The sequence below is a fragment of the Ictidomys tridecemlineatus genome, chromosome 15 (assembly GCF_052094955.1).
Source record: "Ictidomys tridecemlineatus isolate mIctTri1 chromosome 15, mIctTri1.hap1, whole genome shotgun sequence".
NCBI lineage: Eukaryota > Metazoa > Chordata > Mammalia > Rodentia > Sciuridae > Ictidomys > Ictidomys tridecemlineatus.
Window position 1 is genome coordinate 92,738 of NC_135491.1, and position 18,370 is coordinate 111,107.

The 18,370-nt window shown below is 49.7% G+C and overlaps 2 protein-coding genes across 2 annotated transcripts in view; both read right to left on the reverse strand.

The window, feature by feature from the left end:
* LOC144371078 (uncharacterized) overlaps nucleotides 1-3,364 on the reverse strand; it is a 33,782-nt gene extending 30,418 nt beyond the window's left edge. Inside the window, exon 1 of the mRNA XM_078033278.1 lies at nucleotides 3,176-3,364. Coding sequence (XP_077889404.1) covers nucleotides 3,176-3,364 — 189 coding nt within the window. The remainder of the gene's footprint in view (nucleotides 1-3,175) is intronic.
* A 224-nt stretch (nucleotides 3,365-3,588) lies between these two features.
* On the reverse strand, nucleotides 3,589-9,409 carry Duxa (double homeobox A). Its single transcript, XM_078033279.1, has 6 exons — nucleotides 9,385-9,409; nucleotides 6,176-6,330; nucleotides 5,316-5,430; nucleotides 4,915-5,060; nucleotides 4,177-4,282; nucleotides 3,589-3,725 (listed from the first exon to the last, which is right to left on the reverse strand). The coding sequence occupies exons 1-6, from the start codon at nucleotides 9,407-9,409 to the stop codon at nucleotides 3,589-3,591; spliced, it is 684 nt and encodes a 227-aa protein (XP_077889405.1).
* Between the last annotated feature and the right edge of the window lie 8,961 nt (nucleotides 9,410-18,370).

An 18,370-nucleotide genomic window follows, 5' to 3' on the forward strand; every position in this document is an offset into this window, starting at 1 on the left:
AGTTCTAACGTGAACACTTTACATTTCACCCCTGAGAAGTTGTAACATTAACACCTTACACCTCATCCCAGAGCACTTTTAACATGAACACCTTACACCTCACCCTAGGGCAGTTCTGACATCAACACCTTACACGTCACCTCAGCGCAGTTCCAACATGAACATTTTACACCTCACCCCCGAGCAGTTCTGACATGAACACCTTACACCTCAACTCACAGCAGTTGGTAACTTGAATACCTTACACCTCACCTCAGAGCAGTTCTGACATGAACACCTTACACATCACCTCAGAGCAGTTCTGACATCAACACCTTACACCTCACCTCAGAGCAGTTCGGACATGAACACCTTACACTTGACCTTAGTGCAGTTCACACATGAACACCTTACACTTCACTCAGAGCAGTTGTGACAGGAACACTGTATACTTCATTCCAGAGCATTTCTAACCTGAGTTGGACAACTGTTCCCTCTTATTGCTGAATGTTATGTAGATTTACATTTTAAAATTCTCTTTCAGGTCTCCACGTATAGTTCCGTGTGAGAGTCTTGCCAGCATACACGGACCCTGTGTCAATTCCCAGCTCTGCAAAACAACAAGAATCCATCATTCAGTGAGTCTTCCTCTCAATGTGGCATTCTTTAATCCCGAATTATAAATGTTCGTAACAATATCAAGCGTTTTTCATTCTCTAAAGGACATTGGAGTCTGGATATATGTGCACACACCTGTAATCCCAGTGTCTGTGAAGGCTGAGGATATGGGATCCCAATTTCAAGTCCCATCTCAGAATTTCTGCAAGACTCTCCTTTGAAATAAATTTAAAAAACTGCTGAAAGGAGGCCTTTGGACGTGGCTCAGGGACAGAGCACTCGACTTGCATGTGCAATGCACTGGGTTCCATCCTCAGCACCTCATACAAAAACAAAATGAAGTATGGTGTTGAACTACAACTAAAAAATATAAAACAAACAGGGGATGTTTCTCAGTGTAAAGCACCTCTGTATTCAACACCCAGTATGAAAAGTAAACAACCTCCCCCCACACACATACACTCCCGTCACACACATTATAGGCTGGGACTGTAACTCAGTGGTATGGTGAGCGTGTAGCATGCACAAGACCCTGGGTTCAGGCCCCAGGACCAGGTGTGGTGCCATGCACCTGTAGTCCCAGCAACCTGGGAGGCTGAGGCCAGAGTTACTTTAGCCCCGGTTCAAGACCATCCTGGGAAACATAGCGAGGCCGTGTTTTGAGGCATATTTTTAATACAAGCAAAGTGATGATTGTGATGTTTTTGCTCAAGGTTAGTTTGAGGTCATGTGCAGCAGTGCACACCTATAATCCCAATGCTTAGTAGGCTGAGGCAGGGAGATCACAAGTTCAAAGCCAGCCTCAGCAAGTTAGCAAGGTTGTAAGCAACTCATTGAGACTCTGTCCCTAAATAAAATACAGAAATGGGTTGGGGATGTGGCTCAGTGGTTCAGTTCCCCCGAAGTCAATCCCTGATATGCCCCCTCCCCAAAACAAAACCACTTTCATCATTTATTTTTTGTGGTTCCACACAAGCTTCAGGGTTGTTTCTCTTTCTATGAAAACTGTCATTGAAAGACTGCGGTGAACATCTAGATCATTTTCACAGTATGGATTCTCTCAATGCATGAAAATGGTATATCTTTCCTTTTTTGTAATCTTCACGATTTCATTCAATGTTTTATAGTGTTCTTACAGAGATATTTTACCTCTTTGATCAAATTTATTTCTAGGTATTTTCATTTATTTTGCTGTGCTGGGGATTGAACTGAGGGTTTCCCATTTGCCAATAAACACTCCACCACTGATCTGTATCCCAAGCTTTATTATTTTGAGGGGAACAGAATCTCACAAAGATGCCAGGGCAGCCAAAAGATGACCAGTGCTGACAGGGGAGTGGGAAAAAGGAGCCCCTGTCCACTGTGGGTAGGAATGTAACACACAGCCCTTATGGAAAACTGTGGCATTTCCTTAAAATAAAAATAGAGCTTCCACGTATTCCAGCAACCACACTACCAAGGGTATGTGCAAATAAAGCTGAATCAGTTCGTTGAAGAGACACCTGCCCTTCTGTGTTCCTTGCGGCACTGTGCCCAGCAGCCAGGAAACCAAACCAGCCTCTGGCCCACCAGTTGATGGGGCAATGGAGAGAATGGGGTAGATCATACAGTGGGATGCTATTTCAGCCAAACAAAAGGAGGGAATCCTGCCATTTGAAACAGCATGGATGGGACTAGAGGTCATTATATACGTGAAAGAAACTAGGCTCTGAGAAACTACTCATGACCACACTCATGTGGATCTCAAAAAGTTGACCTCATAAAAGTTGAGAGTAGAGCTGGGTATGATGCACACGCCTGTAAACCCAGCTACTTGGGAGGCTGAGGCAGGAGGATCACAATTCAAGGTCAGCCTCCGCAACTTAGTGAGACAATTTTAAAAAATAGAAAGGAGTGGTGATGTGGCTCAGGGGCTAAGCACCCCTGGGTTCAGTTCCTGTAACACACACACACACACACACACACACACACACGTTGAGTAGAATGGTGGACAGCTGAGGCTGGGGAGGGAAGGGAGTGGGTGGGTAGGCTGGCCAGTGCATGCTGAGCCAGTTAGGAGGTGAGTTCTGGTGTTCTGTGACACAGTAGGACAATCACAGGTGATAATTGATAATAAAATATAATGCTTTGTCTACTTAAAAAACTAGGAAAGATAGTGCACATTTCAGCACAAAAACCATAAAGTTTAAGCAGAGAGACGTTGCCCTGATTGGAACATGGCACAATGTCTACGTATTGAAATCACACACTCGGGCTGGGGATGTGGTTCAGGCGGTAGCGCGCTCGCCTGGCATGCGTGCAGCCCGGGTTCGATGCTCAGCAGCACATACCAACAAAGATGTTGTGTCCGCCGAGAACTAAAAAATAAATATTAAAAATTCTCTCTCTCTCTCTCTCACTCTCTCTTTAAAAAAAAATGAAATCACACGCTCCTCCATAACCATGTTCAATCTTTATATTTTTAACTAAAAAAAAATGGTGAGTGAGGCGCTTCTTCCCGATGGTGTACATATTTCATTCTTCAAATTTTCATTTTATGGTTTTAACATGAGTAGATGAGTTTGCCTCAGCTCCTCACTGTGAGGACTGAGAAATGACCAAGGCGGTTTATGTTTGGCTGGAGGGCCCAGCAGTAGGGGGCACTCCCAGGAGGACTGACAGCCCGGGGCCATGTTGGCGATGCCACGCAGCTGGGTTTGCCTGTGTCCACCGAGATCCGGTGCCGGTGCCGTTGGACTTCTGTGGGCTTGAGGTACTGCAAGTGCATCTCCAGACCCCTCCCTGGTGGCAGGACCCTGGGCCACCCGAGGTCAGAGTTGAGCTCTGCTCTGGCCTGAGCAAGACCCCCAGGATCTTCCCAGGCAGGCTTCCTGCCTTCCTGGCTCTCGGGCGTTGTCCTTGCTCCTGTCTTCACTGAAACACCTTTTACATCTCCAGAGGCGGTTAACGGAGGTGGAGAGGGCGGAGGACGAGGCACACCAGCAGTGCCTGTCAGGCGGGACCAGCACGGCGCTCTTCAGTGGGTGAAGGAAGCTGCTCAGCGTCCACCTGGCCGTTGTGGCTGAGATCCGGAAGGTTCCTGCAAGGCGAGGCTCCCGGTGTGCCATGTTCAGAGGTGCCTCCCAGACCTCAGGAGGAGAGACAGGGGAGGAGAGACAGGGGCCCGTTCACCATCAGACGTGAAGGTCAGCCTGGCTCTTCCACATCCAACATGGAGCCTGTGACCGCCTCAGCACGCCACCTCGCAGCCTGCCTCTCGCCAAGCTCCTGAGGCTGGTCAAGTACTTGCAATCCTCTGGCCTCAGTCTTGCAGGTGGCTGGGATTACAGGCGTGCACCGCCACACCCAGGCCAAAATTCATTAAAAAATGGGGTTGCTAGGCTCATGGTAAACGTGGGCAGTGAATTCCTTGGAAGCTCCCCAGACGTGGAAAGAACTTTTAGGGTCTGTGTCAACCTCCTGATTCTGGGGTGGGGGTGTCCTCCGCCTCCCGGGGGGAGTGGCTGGCCCCACCCTCAGGAGGCTTGGACCCACAGGGGGCCCCTGCCTTGTGCTGTGCTGGACCCACATGCCACCTACCTTGAACTCCGCGGGAGGGATCTGGTCCCTGGCCGTGTTGGAAGGTTGCATCGGGTGCTTCTTTTTTCTGCACACGTAATCTAGATCTTCTATTTTGAAACCAAATCTAAGTGAGTAAATCAAAGGGTTTTGATGGAGACAGTGGACACCATATGAATTTGCAGTTGCTTCTTAAGGCAAACCAGAGGGACAGGCGATTCCTTGCAGGCCTAATCACAGATCATCACTGCCCATTCCTGTAACATTGTGAAAGCTTCTTAAGCCTGAAAATAAAACTCCAATTCTGAACCTGGCATCCAGGCCTGTCCCAATCTGGTGACAGGCTCTTGTCCTGAAAGCCCCCAGGGCCCCCATCGCAGGTGCAGTCCTTCCCGAGGCCTGGAGCCCTGGCTCCACGGCCGCCGCCTCCCCTCGCCGAGCGTGTCCTGGGCAAGTGGGCAAGGCACGGTGGTGCACACCGCAGTCCCGGCTGCTCTGGAAGCCGAGGCAGGAGGACCACAAGTTTGATCCTTATCAAGACTACCTACAGAAATAAAATTTAGAAAAGGTCTGGGGTGGGGCTGGGTAAAAAGAAGAACTACCAGCAGGGGCTGAGGGACCAGCCCCGAGGGCAGGGGGTGGGGGGCAGAACCAGGCAGCTGGCCCTGGGGGCCTGGCAGGGGAGTGGAGTGGCCAGGCTGGCATGGCTGTCCTCCTGCACGTCTCCCCTCTGGGACAGCCGCAGGCCTCATCACTCACCTGGACTCTCGACTCAGGAACTCCGACTTCCTTCGCAAGCTGTTCCCTGCAATGGATCCCGGGGTAGGGGTTGTTCCTGAAGGCCCTGGTGAGGGTGTGCAGCTGAGAGGGGCTGTAGGTGGTGCGGCACCGTCGGGCCTCCTCACCTAGGGTGGGTGGGAGAGGATTAGCAGGGGCCACGGTGACCCACGGGCAGGGCAGAACCTCCAGGGCCTTGCCGGACCCCGGCTACCACCCGGCTGCATCCCTCCTGCTTGCTTTTGTGTGTGTGTGAGACAGGGCCGGCCTCCCCGGCAGCTGGCCTGCAGGAGTGTCCACGGCCCACAGTGCAGGCCTGCTGTGTCCCTGCTCCTGGCAGCAGCTGGCTCCCCTGTGGAGACACATCTGCACAGGCTGCTTACTTCGAATCCGTCCTGGAAGTTGGTCTCGCCCAGGGCCTTGGCTTGATTCCAAAGCCTCCTTAGGTTCTGGCCTTTCCTGGAGTCTGTGTCTAGCTCTGCGATTCTGAAACCAAACCTATGGAGAAAAGAAAGCAAGACCCTGAAGAACAGCAGCTCCACGGTGGGCTGTGACCCCACAACCAAGCTGGACTTCCCTCCACGTAGCCATCTGGATCAGATGATGCACTTTAGGCCATCTTAGGAGAGAAAGAGTGTCTGTTTTTGCATGCTTTGCTTTGTCTCCTTTCATTTCTCCATTCCTTTTTTCTTTTCGGTGATATTGTGGATGGAACCCAGGGATGCTGTGCTATTGAATCACATCCCCAGCCCTTTTTATCTTTTATTTCGAGACAGGGTCTTTCTAAGTTGCCGAGACCTTGAGCTTGTGACCCTCCTGCCTCAGCCTTCTGAGTTGCGGCAACTGTGGTGGTACACGACCATGCCAGACCAAGGGCAACAGCTCTCTGGGCTTACCCACAGCCCTCAGCACACTGCTTGGAACCTGTGCCATCACAGTGATTTTCCTTTCTTCCTTTCCAATTCCAGTTTTGGAGATACAGAATTTGTAACTTCAGTGACTCAGGAGGCTGAGGCTGGAGGACGGCAAGTTTGAGGCCTGCCTGGGTTATTAAGCAAGAACCCTGATCAAACTAGAAAGGGCTGAGGATGTAGCTCAGTAGTAGAGCTCCCTTGGGTTCAATCCAGTACTAGAAAGAAAGAAGAAAGAAAGAAAGGAAGGAAGGAAGAAAGGAAGGAAGGAAGGAAGGAAGGAAGGAAGGAAGGAAGGAAGGAAGGAAGGAAGGAGAGGATTTGTAACTCACCTGGATTCTCGACTCATCAGTGTTGACTTCCACGGCAAGTTTTTGTTTGGTAGCATAATTTGGGTATGGCATCTGGTTAAAGGTGTCGATGAGGATTTTCAGCTGCTCTTTGGTGAACTTAGTGCGATCGCGCCTACTGCTCCCAGGCATGGGCCCTGTGGAAAGATCAGGAAATAAGCACCATCAAGTGGGTAAGCTTACCTCGAGAGACGGCCGGTCCTGCCTCTCAGCTTCTCTCCCCAGCAGGGAGGGGCTTCCTGCCCTCCCCACCACGCCCGCCAACACAGCTGATCTTCCAGCTTCTCCAACTGACCCAAATGCTGCAACCGGACACGCAGGGTCCCGCTTTTCAAGCCCCATAGAGAACGGTTGCGATATTTTTGTGTAGATCATAAGCAATGGGTTAAGAGGATGCGCGACGGGTCCATCTGGGGATGAAGAACTGAACCCAGAAGCAAAGCCTGTGGCAGGTGCCATTAAGCCATTCCAGGTTTTCCAGTCAAGACCCCTGGTCTGTCCTTATCACTCACCATCGCAGGCAAACTAGGTCAACTTCCAAAATATTCCAAAAAAATGTTACGTGCACAAAATTAATCACAAAAGGAGTTCCAGGGGTTGGGGATGCTGCTTAGTGGTGAGGTCCTGGCCTCGCAGGTGCAAGGCCCTGGATCGAGCCCCCAGCACCCCAAAAGAGGACTAAAAGGATTCCATACTTTGCCCAGAATCTCCAAAAGGAAAAACACCACATCATGTAACTTTGGATACAGGATATCTCCTTGAAGTAGCCAAATCTGGAGTCTTTGGAGCATACTGTTTGTAACCTAAAGGGACGCAGTGAACTGAGGCGAAGCATTGCTGGGCTACTGGAGTTTTGGGGGCACGCCTGGCAGCATTTTTATTTGACCCTCCAATGCTGGCCACCACCCCCTGCCCACTGCGCCTCACAGAGGGAGGCCCACCCTGACATGGGCCCAGGCCCCTGCGGGGAGCCGTGGCGATGCCCTGCCCAGCTTAGCCCTTACCAGGCCTGCTGTTCCACAGGGCTCCACACGGTGCCCCCAGCCCAGCTGCCCGGCTGCTCCATCGTCGCACTGCCCCCTCCCTCCTACGGTCACCGCGTCCACTTCAGCCTCCTTTCTCTCTTCCTTGGCCTGATTCAGAGCCGAGATGCCTGGGTCCTGTCTGCATTCCCTCCTCCCACAGGGCGGCCCTCTGCCTGGCTGGGGAAATCCTAGTGGACAGCCTGGGCCTGGAGTCCAGGGCAAGGACACCAGGCAGAGTCAGCATGAAACCAGGCACCTGGCCCCTCTGGGCTCAGGGTCCCCGCGACAATGTGTGGCGCCTGATATCGCCCTGTGAACCGAGGCTGAGTGCCGCCCAGGGAAAATGACGGGTCTGACACCACAGGTTCCTAGCCCTCTGCAGGGGTCCTGCAGGGGGAAGCCCTGGGGAGGGGCGCCCCCCCCACCCCCCGTGGCCCTGTGCACTCAGGAGGCCAAGGGAGGCTTTGTCCAGCCCAGAGTTCAAGACCAGCCTGGAACACCAGCTGGGCAACCCCTAGAGGGCGGCAGAGACCCCTCTCAAAAAAAACAACAACAGCAAAAAACCCCTCACAGGTCACACCCATCTTGTGCCTCATTTGCATCATTTGCATCTGGGGGGGGGGGGTCTTGACTGCACCCACCCATTTGTTTATTTATTTATTTTTGGTACTGGGGGTTGAACCATGAGCACTGGGCCACTGAGCCACTCCCCCAGCCCTTTTTATTTTTTGAGACAGAATCTTGCTAAGTTGCTGAGGCTGGCTTTGAACTTGTGATCCTCCTGCCTCAGCCTCCCCAGCCGATGGGATTACAGGTGTGGGCCATGGTGGCTGGCTCTCCGTGATGCATTTAGGAGAATGTTGTAATAGCAAACAGTTGGCAAAATTTAAGTGGGCCATCACCAAGGGAATATAAACAAAGCGTGGTGCATGATAGAATTTTATGCATTAGACCAAACTCATGGGGGAAAATTAGTTAGCAAGATAGATCCATCTACAATATACTGCATTCAGCTGGTGAGGTGGTGCACGCCCGCCATCCCAGCGATTCTGGAGGCTGAGGCAAGAAGATGGCAAGTTTGAGGGCAGCTTGGGCAACTTAGCAAGACCCTAAGCCACTTGGTGGGACTCTTGTCTCAAATACCATCAGGGCTAGGGAGGTGGCTCAGGGGTCGAGCACCCCTGGGCTCAACACCCAGTCCCCACCACACACACCAGAAAAGGAATAGGATCACTGAGAAAATGACGTGTGGAAAGGTCTGATGATTGACAGCGGTGGTGACATCTGGGAGTCACCCATTTCCAGAAGGGACACAGCCAATGTAAAGACCCAGAGAAAGTCTGGAGAAGGACACAGGGACAGGATATGAGGTCACAGACCCTCCAGGGAGCCAAGTTAGATGGACAGTGGTAGGGACAGGAGCTTTCATTCGGTGACACAGGCAGTCACCGAAGGCTGTGACCATCCACCAACAGTGCAATCGCATCACACCAGCTGGGGCAGGCTGCAGCATGGGTTGGGTGAGAAGATGGGGCGCTCGGCTGGGCACACCGTGGTCTGAGACATCTGTGAGACCAGGAGGCCCTCAGATGGACACACCAAAGTCCAGGAGAAGAGCTCTGGAAGCGGCTCTGAACCGATGCTCGGAGCCTAGCTCAGAGAGGCCCCACAGATCCCTCCTTTACTGAGTCTGTCTCCCTTTGCTTTTCCTTTCCTCCTTCCTGAAGCAAGTTTGTCCTGTTGGACTCTTGAATATTTACACCTTCCTAAAACCCCAATGCTCAAATGCGCAGAAAATGGAATTTTTTTTTTAATATCAGGGATTGAACCCAGGGGCCTTAACCTCTGAGCCACATCCCCAGCCCTTTTTTGTATTTTATTCAGAGACAGGGTCTCCTGAGTGGCTGAGGGCCTCCCTAAGTTGCTGAGACTGGCTTTGAACTCATGGTCCTCTTGCCTCAGCCTCCCAAATTGCTGGGATCACAGGTGTGCACCACCATGCTCGGCAAATGGCCTATCTTCCTAACACTACATCAGGGAAGCCTTTTTTTTTTCTTTCCCCAGGATGGATATTCAAATACTTAACCAACAGAATTCCCACAACTTCTAACAGGCCCAATTTCCTCCCCAAACCAGGATAATCTGTCAGGTGGGCTGTGAACTTACTGTTCGAAGAGCTGTCTTGTGCCATGTCGGAAGAGAGTCTCAATGACCAAGAATCCATCCAAGAGATGAGTCGTGGCTGGGCTGAGGCTGGGTTTTATAGGATCAGCCCAGATGGTTCCACCCTAAGTTGATCATTTGGATAATTCTCAAGTTCCTCCTCTAGTAATCTCATCTCTTCTCTCTTAATCTAAGGTCTAGATAGGATTCCTGTTCAATCAATAGGGATTTAATCTTATACAAATTCACAGGAATCCCTACACCCACCACCACAAGAACATTTTAGCATGTAGTAGCTTACCATGCTGACTCATGTTACGTGTTCCTGACACACAGGATACTCCTTTTAGTTGTTTGGAAGTGATTTCCTCTCCTCTTAAAGGTGTCTGTGCAGGGATGATGTTCTTGAGACTCCAGAGGGCCACTGGTAAGCCCCAGAGGAATGGAACCCCAGGGAAAGGCCGGGTGCCGAGGTCTGATGTTGGACTTCCAGGCTTCAGAACTGCGAGAAGACAAACTTTGGCCAAGTCATGCATTGTGTGTGGCTCTCTTAGGGCCATCCTGGCTGATGAATGTGACACCCATTCCCCCCCTGAAGTCCCTAATGCCCACTGGACAGGACACCGGCCCCTTGGCCAGGACTATGGCGATCTCATGTTCTCGTGTTCCATGCCAAACAGGATCTCTGATATCCAGAACACTCATGCAGGTCACCCACCACACATGAGCTGCACAGGTTACAGAAATGCTAAGTGGGCACAAGGGCGTCCCAGGGCTCCGGGAGGCCAGGCAGACACAAATGCAGAGCCGCCGCAGGTGGTCAGATACAGGGATTGAACCCAGGGGTGCTTTACCACTGAGCCACATCCCAGCCCTTTCTATTTTTTTATTTTGACACCCAGTCTTGCCAAGTTGCTGAGGCTGGTCTCAAACTTGCCATCCTCCCACCTAAGCTTCCTGAGCTGCTGGGATCACACTCATGCACCACCACACCTGGCGACAGGTGGTGATTTTTTTTTAATCACCATGAGTCAGTTTATCAGTTGGTCTTATGATGGTGCTGTTCTTGTGAGCCTGCTACGTTGTTACCCTAGATGAAGCATGCGTTTCTTTCCACAGTGTCAGAAGTTACTGATTAACCACAGATTCTCAGGCCACACCGATTTATCAGGGCAGTCACTGACCTGGTCATCACAGGCATCGTGATCTCTAACATCTACAGCACTTGAGCCACACATCTCACTTTGCACAATGATAGGTGGGTTACACAAAGGCTAAGGGAGGGCCGAGGCAGCCATGGGCTTCAGGAAGCTGACCTGGAGCAAAGGCCAAGAGCAGACATGAAAGCAGAGTCCCTGGAGTTGGTCCCATAACACCAGGCACCAGCCCAAGGACTGTTCAGGGAGCACAGCTGTCAAAGCACCAGCGCTTACTCTAGGCCAATGTCCCCACCCTAAGCAGCTTCACAGTGTCCTCTCAGTGTGGAACTTGTGTAGTTTTCATGGGCAGGAGGAACTCTACTGTGCTAAAGTCCGAGGACAGAGATTCAAGATTGTCACTGTGGAGATTTTCCTGAGCAAGGCTCATGATGAGTGTCCAGGTGACGGGATCAGGGTACCTCCTATCCAGTCTCAGTGTGCTCTTTCTTTTATGGATCTTGAGTGAGGAGGCTGCATTATTTGGTAGCCTGACATGTTCAGTAAACTCATGGGGTTGGGTGTGGTGGCCCACGCCTGTAATCCCAGCAGCTCTGGAGCCTGAGGCAGAAGGGTCACAAGATGGAGGTCAGCCTCAGCAATTTAGTGAGGCTCCAAAGCAACTTAGTGAGATCCCGTTTTAATAAAAAGTGCTGAAAGGTGGGTCAGTGGTAAGCACCCCTGGGTTCAATACCCAATAACACCAACAGACAAAGATGATGGGCTTGATTTCACCGACGTGAATTTCATATGCCCATGCGTCCGTGTCCTTCTGATTAATTTGATAAGCTCATGAGTGGTCATAATCATTAACATGATCAATGTCTTTATCAGTTTGTGCCTATGCCAGACAGATTGTTGTTGTTTACTAGTACTAAGAAAATGTGTCAACACATTTGAATTCTTAAACTCAAAAGGAGTAGCTCATAGTAAACTACTGATTCATAAGGTGAAATCATTCAGAGCAGGGAGAAGCCTGAGAACTGATGTTCTACACACCATGAAGTGATTCAGGGCAGGCACAGCCTGAGAACTGCTGCTCTGTACCCCATGGAGTCACCCATGCAAGCGCAGAGTGAGAGCTGCTGTGTTGTACACCATGAAGTCACTCAGGGTAGGCCCAGCCTGAGAACTGCTGTTCTGTACCCCATGGAATCACCCATGCAAGCGCAGAGTGAGAGCTGCTGTGTTGTACACCATGAAGTCACTCAGGGTAGGCCCAGCCTGAGAACTGCTGTTCTGTATACCATGGAGTCACTCAGAACAGTTGGAGCCTAAGACTGCTGTCCTACACAGCATGGAGTCACTCGGGGCAGGTGCAGCCTGAGAACTGCTGCTCTCTACACCACATAGTCACTGAAGGCAGACACAGCCACAGAAGTGCTGTTCTACACGCCTTGGAGTCACACAGGGTTAGGGACAGCCTGAGAATGGCTTTTCTACATACCTTGGAGTCAGTCACAGTGCAGCCTGAGAAGTGTTATTCTATACCACGGAGTTACTCTGGTCAGGAGCAGCCTGGGAAAATATGTTCTGTGCATTATGGAGATTCTAAGGATTGCAATAAACTGAGAACTTCTGTTATGTACACCATGGAGTCACTCAGGGTGGGTGAAGCCTGAGACCAGCTGCTCTATACACCATTGACACTCTCAGGGAGAAAGCAGCTAGAGAAGTGGTGTTCTACACACCATGGAGTCACAGTGCAGGCACACCCCAAGAGCTATTGTTCTGTACACCATGGAGTCACTCGGTTCATGCATAGCCTGCTTTTATACACACCACAGAGTCACTCAGGGTAGGCACAGGCTTAGAACTACTGTCCTGTACACCATGGAGTCTTTCAGGGAAGGTGAAGCCTGAGAACTGCTGTTCTATACACCATTGAGTCACTGCGGGAGGAGCCTTCAACTGCTGTTGTACATACCATGGAGTCACTCAGGGCAGGCACAGCCAGAGAACTGCTATTCTGTGCATTATGTAGTCACTCAAGGGATGCACAGCTTAAGACTTCTGTCCTAAACATCATGGAGCCTCTCAGGACGGGGGGAGCCTGAGAACCAATGTTCTGTACACCACGGAGACACTGAGGGAGAGCACAGCCAGAGAACTGTTGTTCTATACACCATTGAGGCACTCAGGTTTAGGTACAGCTTGAGCACTGTTGTTCTACACCAGTGGAGTCACTCAGGGCAGGGACAGCCTGAGTTGTGCTGCTCTGTACACTAAGGAGGTATTCAGGCAGGCACAGCCTGAGAACTGCTGTTCTCTATGCAATAGAGGCACTCAGGGCAGACATAGTCTGACATCTCCTCTTGACACCATGGAGTCATTCAGGACTGGCTGAGCCTGAGATTTCTGTCCTACACACCATGGAGTCACTCAGAGCAGAAGCATCTGGAGAACTGCTGCTCTGTATAAGGAAAATAAGAAGAGACACAGAGACAAGATGCAGAGACAGGAAAAATGGCTGCTCATCCAAGTGGCCATGTTTATTTATACTTTTTGGTTCTATTAGGTAATTAGTGTCATCACCACATGATTGTTTAGTGTATCAGTAAGGTTGATTTTTCCATATTTTCATTCTATAGTTAAAATATGCAATGTTATGTTAGGGTCTGTAAACAAGTCAAGATGGCGCCTGGCATTTTGCCAGAGGGAGTGGTTTGTGAAGTAACGCCAGTGAGCCATTAAGTGTGGAGATTCCTTATAGGTTGACTGCTGTATGTAGTTTATGTTAATTAAGATAAGCTGTGTGGAATGTATATATACCCCTCCTGTCCTACAATAAACGGCTCCCACTCCTGCTGTATCAATATACACAAGTTGTTTGTCACCCCCCAGTTAGTTTGCCCAGCTAGCCGGGCTGCGGAAATGTTAGGAGATTTGTGTAGCTCTCAAGAAAGTCCATTGTTTAAAGTTACTGTTAGTGGGTAGGTTCAGGAGCACCAGAGCTTGGTGAAACACTGTAGTTGTCTAATAACAAGTTTCTTTATTCCCAGGAGCTCTATGCCTGAGACCAAGGTCAAAGCTGATAAGACTCTAGCACAGAGCTTCCTTATGCAAGGCATTTCCTAGTAGCCAGGCATTTCCTAGTAGCCAGGCATTTCCTAGTAGCCAGGCATTCTGTCCCTTTGCACTGAAACTTCCCAAAAGCCAGACATTCTATTCTTTTGTACAGTAATGTCCTTTGCCACCAAGCATGCCACAGTCATGAAGCTATCAGACACCCAGTACCAAACACAGAACCCTGACAGCTCTGTACACCATAGAGTCACTCAGTGTGGGCACAGCCAGAGAACTGCTGTTTTACACACCTTAGAGTTGCTCAGGATTAGAGAGAGCCTAAGAAATGTTGTTCTATATACCATGAAGTCACTCAAGGCAGGCACAGCCTGACATCTGCTGTTCTGTACACCCTGAAGTCACTCAGGGGAGGTGGAGCCTGAGAAATGCTGTTCTATATACCATAGAGTCACTTAGGGTAGGTGTAGCTTGAGAAATACTATTCTGTGCACTATGGAGTCAAACAGGGCATGTGTAGCCTGAGACTGCTGTCCTAAACATCATGAAGGCACCCAGGGCAGAAGCAGCCTAAGAACCACTGTTTTGTACACCATGGAGTCACTGAGGAAGAGCACATCCTAAGAATGGCTGTTCTGTACACCTTGGAGTAACTCAGTGGAGGTACAGCTTGAGCACTGCTGTTTTACACACAATGGAGTCACTCAGAGCAGGGGCAACTTGAGAGGTGCTCTTCTGTATACCATGCAGTTATTCAGGCAGGCACAACCTGAGAACTGCTGTTCACTACAAAATGGAGTCACTCAGGGAAGGAGCAGCCAGAGAACTGCTGTTCTACATATCATGGAGTCATTCTATGCATGCACAGCCTGAGATCTGTTCTGAACATCATGGAGTCATTCAGGGCTGGCTGAGTCTGAAATTTCTGTCCTACACACCATGGAGTCACTCAGAGTAGAAGCAGCCTGAGAACTGCTGTCTGTACACCCTAGCATCAATCAGGGCAGGCACAGCCTGAGAGCTAATGATCTACACATTTAGAGTCACTCAGGGCACAATGGACTGAGGACTGATATTATACACTCTATGGAGACACTCAGGGAAAGACAGCCAGAGAGCTACTGTTCAGTACAGCATGAAGTCACTCAGGGCAGGTGCAGCCTGAAAATGGCTATTCTATACAACATGGAGTCAATAGGGGCAGATAAAGCCTGAGGACTGCTATTCTACACATCACAGAGTCACTTGGGTCAGATAAAACCTGAGAACTACTTTTCTACACACCTTGAAGTCACTCAGGGAGGGGAGTACACAGATGGGAAACTGCTGTTCTACAAGAATGAAGTCATTCAGGGCAGGTTCTATGTTACTATGTACACCCTGGTGTCATTCAGGGGAGTTGCAGCCTGAGAGCTGCTGTTCTACACACCATAGAATCACTCAAGGCTGGCACAGTCTGAGAACTGGTGTTCTCTACAATATGGAGTCACTGGGGCAGGTACAGCCTGAGAGCTGCTGTTCTAGAAAACATGAAGTCACTCTGGGAATGTTCAGCTTGAGAACTGCTGTTCTGTGCACCATGAACAGGTGGAGCAGAACAGTCACTTAGAACAGGTGGATACAGACTGCCGTCCTACACAGCATGGAGTCACTCATTACAGGGGCATCCTGTGAACTGCTGTTCTGTACACCATATAGTAACTGAGGGCAGGCACAACCAAACAACTGCTGTTCTACACACCATGGAGTCACTCAGGGTTAGGTACAGCCTGAGCTTTTCTGTTCTACACAAAATGGAGTTACTCAGGGCAGGGGCAGCCTGAGAACTGCTGCTCTGAAAATTATAGTGTCACTCAGGGTGGACACAGCAACAGAACTGCTATTCTAAACACCATAGAGAAATGGTTTTCTACACACCATGGAGATATTCAAGGCAGAAAAAGCCTGAGACTGCTATTCTGTCCACCCTGGAGTCACTCAGAGGAGGTGCAGTCTTAGAGGTGCTGTTCTACACACTATAGATCTCTCAGGGCAGGCAAAACCTGAGAGGTGTGGTTCTACACACTATGGAGTCAGCCTGATGCACCCTGAGAACTGCTGTTTTGTACACCATGGAGTCACTAAAAAATGGTGTAGCCTGATACACCCATGAAGTATCTCAGGGACCATGTAGACTAATTACTAGAGTTCTGTATACCATGGAGTCACTCAGTGTGAGATCAGCCTGAGAACTGCTTTTATATACAAAATTGAGTCACTTGGGGCCAGTACAGCCTCAGAATTACTGTTCTGTACATCATGGGGTCACTCAGTGCAAGTGCAGGCTGATAACTGCTGTTCTCTAAACCATGGAGTCACTCAGTGTAAACACAGCCAGCAACCTCCATTGCTACACACCATAGAGTAGCTCAGGCTTAGTTATAGGCTGAGCACTGCTATTCTGAACAACGTGGGGTCACTCAGGACAGGTACATCCTCAGTATTCCTGCTCTGTACATGATGGAGTCACTGAGGCAAGCGCAGCCTGAGAAGTGCATTTATGTACCATTGACTCACTCAGGGAAGGCACAGTCTGAGATCAGATGTTTTACACACCATGGAGTCACTCAGGCTAGGAGCAGACTAAGAACTGCTGTTCTGTAAACCCTGAAGTTACTCAGGGGAGATGCAACCTTAGAGCTGCTGTTCTACATACTATGGATCTCTCATGGCAGGCACAGCCTGAGAGCTGCTGTTCTATACACTATGAAGTCAACCTGATGCAGCCCAAGAACTGCTGTTCTATACACCATGGAGTCACTAAAAGATAATGTAGCCCTATTAGTGTTCTCCTACACCCAAGGAGTAACTCAGGACCCATGTAGCCTAATTACTAGAGTTCTATACACCATGGAGTCACTCAGTGTGAGGTTAGCCTGTGAAGTGCTTTTATACACACAATTGAGTCACTCAGGGCCAGTGCTGCCTCAGAACTGCTGTTCTGTACACCATGGAGTCACTCAGCACAGGTAAAACCTGAAAATAGCTGTCCTATACACCATGGTGTCACTCAGGCCAGGCACATCCAGACAGCTGCTTTTCTGTACACCATAAAGTCATTCAGGGCAGGTGCATCCTGAAAACTGCTGTTATGTACACCATGGAGTCACTCAGGCAGGCATAGCATGAAACTGCTGTCCTATACATCATGGAGACACTCAGAACAAGGCAGTATGAGAACCTCTGTTCTGTATACCATGAAGTCACTCAGGGCAGGCACAGCCTGAGAAGTGTTGTTCTGTAAACCTTGGAGTCATTCAGGGCAGGTCCAGTCTGAGAACTGCTATTCTACACACCATGAAGTCAATTGGGACAGGTTAAGCCTGATAACTGCTACACTATTGACCATGGAGTCACTCAGGTCACAGGTTGTCTGAGAACTGCTGTTCTACACATGTGATGTCACTTAGGGCAGACACATCCTGAGAACTGCTGCTCTCTACACTATTGAGTAACTCAGAGCTGGTGTAGCCTGAGAACTACTGTCCTACACACCATGGAGTCACCTATGGCAGGTGCAGCATGAGAACCTCTGCTCTATACATGATGGAGTTATTCAGGGTGTGTGAAGCTTACACAACCATGAAGTCACTAAGGGTTAGGTACTACCTGAGCACTGCTGTTCTACACACCATGGAGTCACTCAGGGAAGATGCAGCCTGAGAAGTGTTGTTTTGTACACCATCGGGTCATTTAAGGTGTTCAAAGAACTTCTGTTCTACACGCCATGGAGTCACTCAGCACAGGTGAACCCTGAGAACAACTGTTCTGTACACCATGGAGTCACTCAGACAGAGGCAGCCTGAGATCTGCTATTTTGTACACCCTGGAGTCACTCAGGAAAGGTGCAGCCTGATAGCTATTGTTTTATAAACCATGGAGCCACTCAGGGCAGGTGTAGCTAAGCACTGCTGTTCTACATACCAGGAAGTCACTTGGGTTCAATCACAGCCTGAGTACTGCTGTTCTACACATTATGGAACCAATCCAGTCAGGCACAGCCTGAGAACTGCTGTCCTACACACCATGATAGTCACTCAGGTCAGGCACAGCCTGAGAAGTGCTGTTCTGCACACCCTGGAGTCACTCAGGGGAGATGCAATCTCAGAGCTGCTGTTCTATATACCATGGAGTCACTCGATGCAGGTGCAGCCTGAGAGCTGCTAGTCTAGAAAATATGGTGACACTTTGGGAAGGTGTTACATGAGAACAGATGTTTTGTACACCATGGAGTCACCCAGGCAGAATCAGAGTGAAAACTGCTGTTCTACACAAAATTTAGTCACTTGGGTCATGTACAATTGGAGATCTGCTGTTCTACACACCATGGAGTAACTCAGAGCAGGTACAGCTTGAGAGCTGCTATTCTACATACTTGGAGTCACTCAGGGTACCATGGCCTGAGAGCTGATTATCTACATTCTATGGAGTCACTCACAAACAACAGGGCACAAACAGCCTGAGATATACTGCTTAATACAGCATGAAGTCACTCAGGGCAGGCATAGCCCAAGAACTGCTGTTCTACCATGGAGTTACTCAGGACAGATGTAGCATAAGAACTCATGTCTGACACACCATGTAATCACTCAGGGCAGTCACAGCCTCAGAACCTCTGTTCTGTACAACATGGAGTGTTTTGGGATGTAAGAAGCCTGAGAATTGATATTCTACAAAACAAGAGTCACTCAGGGTTAGGTACTGCCTGAACACTGCTGTTCTACACACAT

Bases quoted from the DNA above. Each gene is read 5' to 3' on its own strand.
- Duxa (XM_078033279.1), bottom strand. From the start codon at position 9,409: ATGGCACAAGACAGCTCTTCGAACA. The intron at 5,061-5,315 runs GTAAGCAGCCTG...CACCCACCCTAG, and splicing joins ACTTCCAGGACGGATTCGAA to GTGAGGAGGCCCGACGGTGC. The intron at 4,283-4,914 runs GTGAGTGATGAG...TTACTCACTTAG, and splicing joins TTCCTGAGTCGAGAGTCCAG to ATTTGGTTTCAAAATAGAAG.